Source organism: Dryas octopetala, chromosome 4 (assembly GCF_963921425.1).
Source record: "Dryas octopetala chromosome 4, drDryOcto1.1, whole genome shotgun sequence".
In the NCBI taxonomy this organism is placed as follows: domain Eukaryota; kingdom Viridiplantae; phylum Streptophyta; class Magnoliopsida; order Rosales; family Rosaceae; genus Dryas; species Dryas octopetala.
Genome location: NC_141369.1, coordinates 11,505,196 through 11,515,509, shown reverse-complemented (window position 1 = coordinate 11,515,509; position 10,314 = coordinate 11,505,196). Strand labels below are relative to the sequence as shown.

Genomic DNA, 10,314 nt, shown 5'->3' with positions numbered 1-10,314 from the left:
AGACCATGTATATTAGCTCCAGAATCTAACCACCAATCCTTATTTTGATAAGTAAAATTAATTAAAGGGCCATACTTGAAAATTGGTTGAGAGGACTCTTGCTCCAATAGCATATTCACTTGGGCTTTTTGACCTTTTTGATTTAGTTTAGACTTGTATTCCTCAGTCTTCTTGTAATAGCAGTCCTTTGCTACATGATTGGTCCTTCCACAAACAAAGCAAGACCTCTTCTCTCTCCCTTGGTCCTTATTTTTATTTTGACTATTCTTAAAGTTTCTTCCCCTTGGTTGTAAGTTGTTCCTATTGTTCCTATTGTTCCTATTTTTCCAATTGTTTCTATTGTTCTTTCTGTTGTCACTTTCAACCAAATTTACAGTAGGTGAGTTTTCAGTTTCTTTCTTTTGTTTTAACCTATGTTTCTCTTCAACTCTAAGTGAATTTAAGACTTGGCTTAAAGTAAACTCCCCTTGTTTATGTCTTAGAGTTCTTGCAAACTCATCCCAAGATGGAGGCAACTTGTCAATAAGGCAAGAAACTTTAAAATCTTCACTGAACTTGGTTCCTTTCTTTTCTACTCCTCTTAAAAGCTCTTGAAACTTATGAATTTGTTCTCCTACAGGTTTATTGTCAACCATTTTATAGCTATTAAAGTTTGAAGCAGTGAACCTATCAATGCCAGCATCTATAATTCCATATTCTGATTCTAAAACACCCCAAAGTTCTTTGGCTGTTGATGTAGTAGCATGATACACATCATAAAGATGATCAGACAGGGCACTTAAAATTCTATTATGGCAATGGTATTCTATTTGTTCAGGAGTAAACCAAGAAGTAGATTCATTGTTTGGTTCAGAGTCATTTTGTTCAGATTCTTCAAGGGCGGAAATTAGTCCTAAGACTGTTAACCAGTATTTCACTTGTTTTTGCCACCTACGAAAATGTTGGCCACTAAATTTTTCAGGTTTGACACTACTGGCTTCTTCTAAATTTATCATTTTATTAAACTAATATTTAATTAGCAAGAGAGAGATTAGATAGCAAGAACACTGTAGAAATTAAATATTAACCTGTCACTAGATGGATTGACAGATAAATGTTACTCTAATTTATGGATGTCTAAATACACAACAACATAAATTATTTGAAATTAATCTAAGATGATTTCACAGAATGAGAAAGTAAATTTAAGTGAACTGCAACACAACTCCTAATTAATAATGGAGCCCAAATCAATCAGATGCTATATATGGATGATATATAACAAATACGCAGAAAAACTCATATATGCAATGCAATTTCTTTTTACGGCTTTAGATTGTTAAAGTTATAGTAATTAATAATTATATATCAATACATATATGACTAATTAATTATATGACAATCAAGAAGTATATATCAGACTTATCAGTAAATAAATAAGATGAAAGATTCTGGCCTGTGAATTCAAGAGAGGCACGACAGTCGCTGTCCTAAAGCCGTAGACGCCTTCCTACGTGCAGGTTATGGCGGTCGCCTACAACTCCAAGATACAACCCAATGAACTCACAGATGTCTGATCCGCTATGCACGTCAAACGGCAGACCGGTTGTCAAGTCAATATCGATTGCCCAAAATAGAGTATGAAAGTTGAGAGAGTAAGATATGGAAGAGGATGATGAAAGTCAGAATAAAAGACAAGTGTAGAACGTTCTTTCTTCAGTCTGATGAGATTTCTATTAATAGAAATCTACATGCCTCTTTTAAAGAGTCATGACTGTTGTATTAGGCCCATAAGAAGTTACCCTTAGTGAAAGTTGTAACTGTTCAATTAAACTGACAGAATATTTAAAATCAAATAAATTAGTTTTGAATCTTAAATATAAATAAATAATATTATATTATATTATACCAACATAGCTTTGCAGTTGTTCTTCTTGAAATTGTTGCTCAGAGGAGAAATGTTGATGGCTCGTGATCAGAGTCTAGCTTCCATTTTCAGATGCTGCAGAAGAAGGCTGCAGATCAGGACCAACTGATTGATATTGTTGAAGATTTAGACGAAGACATGCAAAATCATAGGGAAGAAGTGGTGAGGATGATCAGGATCGGAGCTTGGTGTTTGCAGGATGATCACACAAGAAGGCCTCTCATGTCAACAGTAGTGAAGGCCTTGCAAGGAGATATGGAAGTAGATCCCAACATCATCTATAAGTTTGCTCATGCAAGTTATGCAGTGGCCTCCCCTATTGCTGCAAATCATGATCATCACATTATTTCTGTGGCACCAAAAGAACCTGTTCTTTCTGCAGCACCACAAGCATCTAATCTTTCTGGTCCAAGATGAAAAGCAATTAAGGTAAAAACAACTTAGAGCATTTTGAAAGTTCTTTTCAACATTTATTTCCATTTGTTATCCTTTGTTTGCAAACAAAGTTAGAAAGTAATTAAGTTTTCATGCATGTGACCAACTATATATATAAATTCATTTCTACATATTTATGATTTGTAAGTGCAAGATCAGCCTGCCAGAAATTGATGTATGATTGCAATCTCAAAAGACAATTTGAATAAGAGTTTGCAATTTCACGTCATTCATTCCCACTACTTCCCTATGTAAAGCCTTTAGCTTATCAAACAAGACTAGGAATAATGTGCATCATTAAAGTATCATTGTAAACAAGCTAGGCAGCTAGCTATAGCTCTGAAATTGTTCTTGAAATGATTTGCTAACAACCAAACATTAGGGCCAAAAATTCATCCATAAAAGTTAAAAACAAATTATAAGTTATGTAGGAATCGGTTGCATGCTCTAGGTTCCATTTTGCAAGATATTTGGGATTACAGGGCTGTTATTTCAATGGAGTTTCCCAGCACTGTCCCAACCATTTTCCGGGGAGTTAAATTAACCCATTTGACCCCATCATCTCTCTATTTGTGTACTGTGTGTGTTTGCTGAGAATAATGTCAAAATTCATGGTGTCTTCATGGTTCATGTAGGTGGGGGCATGAATGCATTCTGCATAAGTATTGGTGTCTTCCTGTTTTTTTGTTCTACTTTCAGATGTTTACTTATTGTATGATGGCTATCATGTGGAATGTATAATAAGCCCATTCATGCTGGTAACTAAGCTAGACTGCTCTGGTGTGAAATGGTAATCCAAGGAAAGGATATGCATATCATGCATCCTCCAACATTGCATCTTTGTGCTCGTTTTTTGTTAAATCAGTGCACTCATTCAGTTGTACCATCAGTTATTGTTTTTATACCTAGTGAAACTGCTAATGGTCGTGGGGTTTTATAGCTATGTCCCCCCACACCAAACATCGGATAAAGTTCGAAAATTGGTAATAGACTAATAGTATAAGTTTATTTAAGGCTTTTCCTCCTATATTGTTTAAGGATAGGGATATCAACTGTCTATTGAGCTGCGAGCTTACTCTGTTTATTAAAACACTTTTCAGGAGAAGTTTAGATAAGCTAGCAGCATAAAGAGGTGTGCTTAATAGTCCACAGATGACAGAACCCTAGTTATTTAAACTTTTCTTTTCCGTTAGACTCTCCAAAATTTAACATTTCGGATTGTAATATGATTATTAAGTTAAGGGATATTATGCTAGAGGTTTTAGAATGATACTTTAAGAATTATGTTTAAATCAATATTAGTTTGCTAAGGGAATTCCCTCACATTGTTCTATCCTTCAGTAAATATCACATGGTTTCCCTTAGTCAACATCACATGGTTTCCTTTTTTTTTACTAATTAGGGATCACCTTCTTGCAGTTATTGAGAAATTATAAAGTACAATAATTTACATATTCATATGACCTTGGAAGAACAGAACAATGAGAAGGAATCTCCTTAGCCAACTCAAGTGACATTTAAAGCTACTGGTTGGAGAATTAAAAAAAAAAAAAAAGACATTTAAAGCTACTGGTAGCAGAGACAAATAGGGGCAGCAGGTTAACCTTCAGATGTGCATATGCTAGCCACCAATGAAATTTAAAAGTTTGGCATTTTAAACCTCTGTCAGAAATTGCATTTTTAGGGCATCATATCAACAAATTGATGCATGTCTAGCGTTCTTGACCCAAAAAAAAAAAAATGTCAAAGTTGCTACTGTAGTAAAACACTGTCAAAACCTGGTCTTTCTAGAGTGCAAAAGTGTGCAAAAAAATTGGATCTTCCTTCATGATTTCAAAGCCTAATTTGATAGTTTTAGGAAGACGAAGACCATGATATCATGACACTGAAAAGTAGAATCTCCCAACATTAACTACCTAGGCTCCCATTTTCTTTCAAACTCAATCAATTTTTTCCTTTTATCATTGTCTGATGAGGAACACTATATACAAAGAGAGGGGGAAGTGATATAGGAAAATCTACAAGCTTTATACTACCCTGTCTAATCTATGCTTATGCCTCAAAAAAAATGGTACTAACTTTCTTATTAAAAAAACTATTGACTTATTTTCATGGAGAGCTTTCATACTTCTTCAATGGCTGGCAAAGAATCAAAGGCTTCAGCAAGACATTCAAGCATGGTTATCACTTCAGTTGTATCGTCCAAATAATATGTAGCCTTGCTTGGCTTTTGTCCAACTGTGCAAGCAAAAACTGAAGGATTGGGAGACAGACTATTTCTTAACATCGCATTCTCAAATATCTCAAACATGTCCTCATCAGATCTGTCATCACCAATACAAAGCACAAAGTCCGCATGTTTTCCATTCTCGGCCATTGATGAGAAGATCTTCTCTGCAACAAGCCCTTTACTAACTCCCTAAAATCATAAACAAACAAATAAAAGTGAAAAGGAAAAAGGTGAATTCTTTCATTCTTTCTGGGCTCCAAATGGATATAAATTCAAATTATTAACTATTAACTTTGTACATGAAATAAAAGACACCAGGTCCATAAAAGAAAAAATTCTCATACATACGGAACGATGACCCATGCCAGCAATAGAAATAACAACAGGAAGGTAAATCAAAACAAAGCCATGGTTTCTTAAGAAAAATAAATATCAAATATTAGTAACAAGACCACTAGCTGCCAGTTTGAATCAGAGTACAAATTTGGAACCCCATATACATGTCCTACATATATATTGAATTGAAACAAAAAGAGTGAGGAAGTAACAAAGGACCATACAAGGCAAAAGTGTGTTACGTAGGTGGGGAAAGCATTGCATGTGAGTGAGAACAAAAACATGAGGGTTTGTTTAGACATATTTTGGTTTTTTAATCCTTACGAAAATTAAGATGTAATTAGGGACTACTAAAAATTCTTCAAGAATCTTCCATTAAACAATTGTCTAAAAGTTATCTTCTTTTGACAGCCTTACTATATGTAGCCCCCTAGAGAAGTTTTTTAGGATTGCAGAAGTTGAGATTCATGGATACATACCTGAGGCTTTACTTCTACAATCGACTGACCCCTCTTGACAGCAACAGGTTCATTTGCTAAAACACTCTCTAGATGATCTAACATCTCCTTTGCTTGGGAGGAACCAAATCCCGGGTCTGCATCCCGATATTGCCACACCAAAGCACTTTCCTTCATTTCAATAGAAGAACCATCAGTAGCCTCTGTATACAAATTCATCACTGGTTCAACAATTTTCATCCAGCCAAACTCAAAACCCTGACGACAGATTTCCCATTCCTGATTTTGCGACCATCTGAGAAGTTACATAAATTGGTGTTAAATTTAATGAAAGTAAAAGATTTTTTAAGCACACTCTACTAGCACAACGCATTTAGCACATTGACAATAAGATTAATATCCTCTAACTGAATACAATAATTTTATTATTGCTCCTGCATATATTTATCTTTGGTATTTTCCCATGATTGGCAAAACCACAAGCTATAACTTCAAAAACACAAAGGACCATAACTTGTGGCATTTTGAGATGTTTCCAAAAGTGGCCCTGATTGAGGAAGGACCAAAGGAATTTGCCTTTTGCCGTAAACTTAAAAATTTTACATCATTAGTTGCAGTAAGCTAATTAATTCTCTAATTCATAAAATTATTTGAAGAGAATGATTCTAAAGTTCAAATTCATTATTTTATAAAATTATCAAGATGGCATGCAATCTTACAAGCAGTGGCCAAACCAGTGTCCAAATAAGTAACCAGGCATATAAACGCATACATGCACATGTGTGTATGACAGCTATGTGTGTGTATGAGGAAGAGAAAGAGAGAGAGTAGAAGCAAACCTCAAGATATACCCATGTTCTGCGGCAATTCCGAGCCTCTGACACGGAGAAAACCACTTGCTTAAGCTCTCCCTCCCTCTACCAGTGACAATGAAAACTGTGCTTTTTGGGTCCTCACAAAGTTTGTTCATAATTGAGATCACCTTCTGACTAGGGGACTTGTTGATTGAGTTCTGTGGCATTACAGTACCATCGTAGTCCAACAGAATGGCCCTAGTTTTTGCTCCTCTGTAAGCCGATACAATAGCATCAATTGAAAGCTTTCTGAAATTAGAATCAAGTGCCACAACTCTGAATCCAAATCCAAAACCAATTCCCCAGCATCTTCTCTTAAAATGGTCAGCACAAGCTCTCTGCATGTCTTGCAAGAAACTGCGCGACCAATAAGCCACATCATGTGTACTAACATACCGATAATGCTTCTCATGTCGTAATTGTTTCTCTGAATCACACATTGAAATAGCCACATTCATTGCTTCCGCAGTTGTTTCAACATTCCATGGATTGACACGGATTGCCCCACTGAGTGATGGAGAACATCCAAGAAATTCTGACACCACTAACATGCTCTTCTTCGGGCCATCAAAATTCGAATGTGATTTGGAACAAGAAATTCCCTGTCTACAGACAACATATTCATAAGGAGTAAGGTTCATCCCATCTCTAACAGCTGTCACAACAACACACTCAGCGATGCTGTAATACGAAATCCTCTCGTTAATGGAAACTGGTCTGTCGATAATAAGTATTGGCTCATAGCCCGGTTGCCCAAATTCTTCATTGATCCTCCTGCAGCTTTCTTGTATTTCTGCTCGTATTTCCTCTAAATCTATCCCTTTACCTCTAGCAGGGTTCAGAATCTGGACCAGCACAGCCCTTCCCTGCCACTTTGGATGTTGCTTGAGCATCTGTTCCATTGCTAGAAGTTTCAAATTAAGACCCTTAAAAATGTCCATATCATCTACACCAAGCAACATTGTTTTCCCTTCAAATTGTTCTTTAAGCTCCCTCACTCTACACTCCTCATCTGCCACTTTCATCACCGACTCTATCCAACCCATATGAACCCCAACTGGCATAATCTTGATCCTAATAGTCCTTCCATAATATTCCAACCCTAAGTATCCCCTCTTTGACTGATATACCAAGCCCAACATTCGGCTGCAACAAGTAAGGAAATGGCGAGCATAGTCAAAGGTATGGAACCCAATAATATCTGAGTTGAGTAAAGCCTTCAGTATTTCTTCTCTTACAGGAAGAGTTCTATAGATCTCAGATGAGGGAAATGGGCTGTGAAGGAAGAAGCCCATCCGAACCCGATTAAAACGCCTCCTCAAGAAGGTTGGCAGCACCATCAAATGGTAATCATGAATCCAGATGTAATCGTCATCTGGGTTTATAAGCTCAACCACTCTTTGAAAAAACAACTTATTAGCTGAAATATAAGCTTCCCACAAAGACCGATCAAATCGGCTTCCTTGATCAGCTGAAAAAGGCAACATGTAATGAAACAGTGGCCACAAATGCCTCTTGCAGAAACCATCGTAGAATTTTTCCAGAATATCAGGCGGTAGAAAAGTAGGGACGCATCTAAATTTATCCAATAAGACATGTGACACATCATCCTGCTCAGTAGGATCGACATAAACCTTCAATGACCCAACATAAAGAACCTCCATGTCTTCTGGCAGCCCATCCTTAAGGTGCAATAGCAAAGAATCCTCATTCCAACTGAAACTCCACCCTTTATTATCCTCCCTTCGCTTTGCTTTCAAAGGAAGCTGGTTAGCTACAATAATCACCCGATCAGAAGAAATCGAGGATGGGTGATCAGATGACACACTACGTGCTTGATCATCATCAAGATTTGACAGATTGCATGGAGCTGTGCTCACCCTTGGAAACCGTCTCCTCTTCCCCTCCATTTCTGGGAAATTCCCCGATGCCAAATCTAAAAGATTTATGTATGATTTTGACATTATTTCCACCCTTTATAAATGGATAATCTCACAACACTTTTACTCCAAATGGTAAAATCAGACAATCTGCAAATAAGCCACCAATTTCACATCAGTAACAAAACAATCCTAATCCAAACCTAGAAAGGATAAATTCCAAAAAAATATAAATAAAGAACTGAAGTGCAATAAAACACAATCTAATTCGTGTAATCTAACAGAGTTCATACATCGATCAATGCAGTGAAAATCAAACACATGACTAAAATAACAGAAAGAACAAAGATTCCCATCTGCAAATAACAAAAACAACTAATATACTTACAATTGTTTCTGTACATATACTAATCTTACCGAATGCAAAAAGTCCAAGATTCTTTTTCCTTCTAAATGGGTTATACTTATACCACAGAATGTTCTCAAGAACTCACCGTTTCTACAAAACATATACACTTAGATACCACATTCAGATCTATGACAACCACAGAGCCACACATTGCACAAAAATCCGATCAAAACCAAACAGAACACCCTCCAAGATCAAGATCATAACGCTACCTATGACACTAAACCACCACCAAAAAAAAAAAAATTGAAATCTAAACCATACCCAGATCCTAAAAGGGTGAAAAAAACAATGACCCAATTCCTCAAAAACCCTAATCTTGCAAAAACAAAAATCATTCTTAAAAAAACAAAAAATAAAGAAAATTGTACTGACCTCTGTATTAAAAGCAATAAGAAATAATCAGTTTGATTTTAGAAGCCAAATTCATGAGCATTTTCCTCTAAGGGGTTTGATTGTATTGTGGTATGAACAAGGGTCTGTCTCAATTTACATGTATTATAGTTCGACATATACAATCTTTCCCAACTTGAACTGTGAAAATTAGGGCTATGAATATTCAGAGAATGGTATCTTACAGATTAATTAGGTAAAAAAATATTAATAAAACGATTAAGTTGCCTCTCTTGAAAACGTGGAACAAATCCAAGAGAAACGTATATAATTACCCGCTAGCCCACGCTAAGAACCAATGAGAGCGTAGAGCGCCACGTGAAAGTGCTGAGCCTAACCAATAAAACAAAACGTTAATGAAGGAGTGTTGTATATGGGGGTAATTTTAACAGAGCCCTATAAGAAATTGGATAAGGTCAGCCAGCTGGCCGCATGCGGCAACTAGACACACGCTCGACACGTGAGCAGTGGGAATTTGACACGTAAGACGTCGCGAGTAGAAACTCGCAGAGGGAGCGAGCGCGTGAGAAATCACCACGGGGTTGGTGTGTACAGGCCGACCAATCAGGGGCGTGAGTTTAGTGCTAACTGGGATTGACAGCTGGGAGGTTGGCACCTGCGAGGAATACGTGGCGAGGAGTGGACAGGTTTACGTAGAAGGCGCGACTTTAAGTGACGACTTTTGGAAAGGACAGCTTGACGTCATTGGAATGAGCTGTGAAAGTGCGAATAATTGTGTGGGGATATTATGATAGTGTTGTGATGTAGAAAGAGTAGCTTTAGATTTAACGATGTGGGGACAGCAGTATAATCCTATCCTTTAATTAAAATTTCTATTAAATGCAAGAATATGGTTTGATTAAAACAAATACAAGAATATTTCTTTTCAAGTACTTGGGAATTCGTAATTGAAAAAAATAAACTTTTTTTTTTTAAGAAAAGAAAATTTAATCTCGTTAACTAAGAAATATCTCACATCAAACATGTAAAACTTTGTATTACAATATATATAATATCATAAGTGTCTCCACCTATTTTTGATGGATTATTTGTTAAATATTTTTAATTTCTATAAAATTGGCTGACCGTGGTTAAATTAATTTTCCAATATAATGTCTGAAAGAAATTTTTTGAAACTGACTAACTAAATGAAAATAATCTACCACAAGAAATGCACTCGTCCTCAACTTTGAACTGAAAATAAACATCGGGAAAAATCCTTTGAAGACCTTCTCATAAAATATAGCATTTAGTAAACAATATTGAAGCAATCCAAGTATTTTCCCTACCTATACTCAGATAAACAACACTATCCTTATTATTAAGTTTCCATGAATTTTATTTTTTTTCTCTATGCAATTTTATAGAAAAGAAAAATATCTAGGAAAGAAAGAGAATCAAATTTGAACTTTG

The 10,314-nt window shown here is 36.1% G+C and overlaps 2 protein-coding genes across 2 annotated transcripts; one reads left to right on the top strand and one right to left on the bottom strand.

The window, feature by feature from the left end:
* Positions 1 to 1,978: 1,978 nt before the first annotated feature.
* LOC147286808 (G-type lectin S-receptor-like serine/threonine-protein kinase RLK1) lies at positions 1,979 to 2,323 on the top strand. The gene has a single exon (XM_086240835.1). The coding sequence runs from the start codon at positions 1,979 to 1,981 to the stop codon at positions 2,321 to 2,323; it is 345 nt and encodes a 114-aa protein (XP_086096961.1).
* A 2,127-nt stretch (positions 2,324 to 4,450) lies between these two features.
* LOC147286807 (putative alpha,alpha-trehalose-phosphate synthase [UDP-forming] 7) lies at positions 4,451 to 9,041 on the bottom strand. Its single transcript, XM_086239048.1, is given in 5 exon segments — positions 4,451 to 4,469; positions 4,471 to 4,760; positions 5,387 to 5,660; positions 6,205 to 8,249; positions 8,884 to 9,041. Coding segments are annotated over 4 exon segments (2,562 nt in total). The 5' UTR covers positions 8,184 to 8,249; positions 8,884 to 9,041.
* Positions 9,042 to 10,314: the final 1,273 nt, after the last annotated feature.

Excerpts from the sequence above, each read along its gene's own strand:
- LOC147286808 (XM_086240835.1), top strand. The coding sequence starts at position 1,979 with ATGCTGCAGAAGAAGGCTGCAGATCAGGACCAACTGATTGATATTGTT.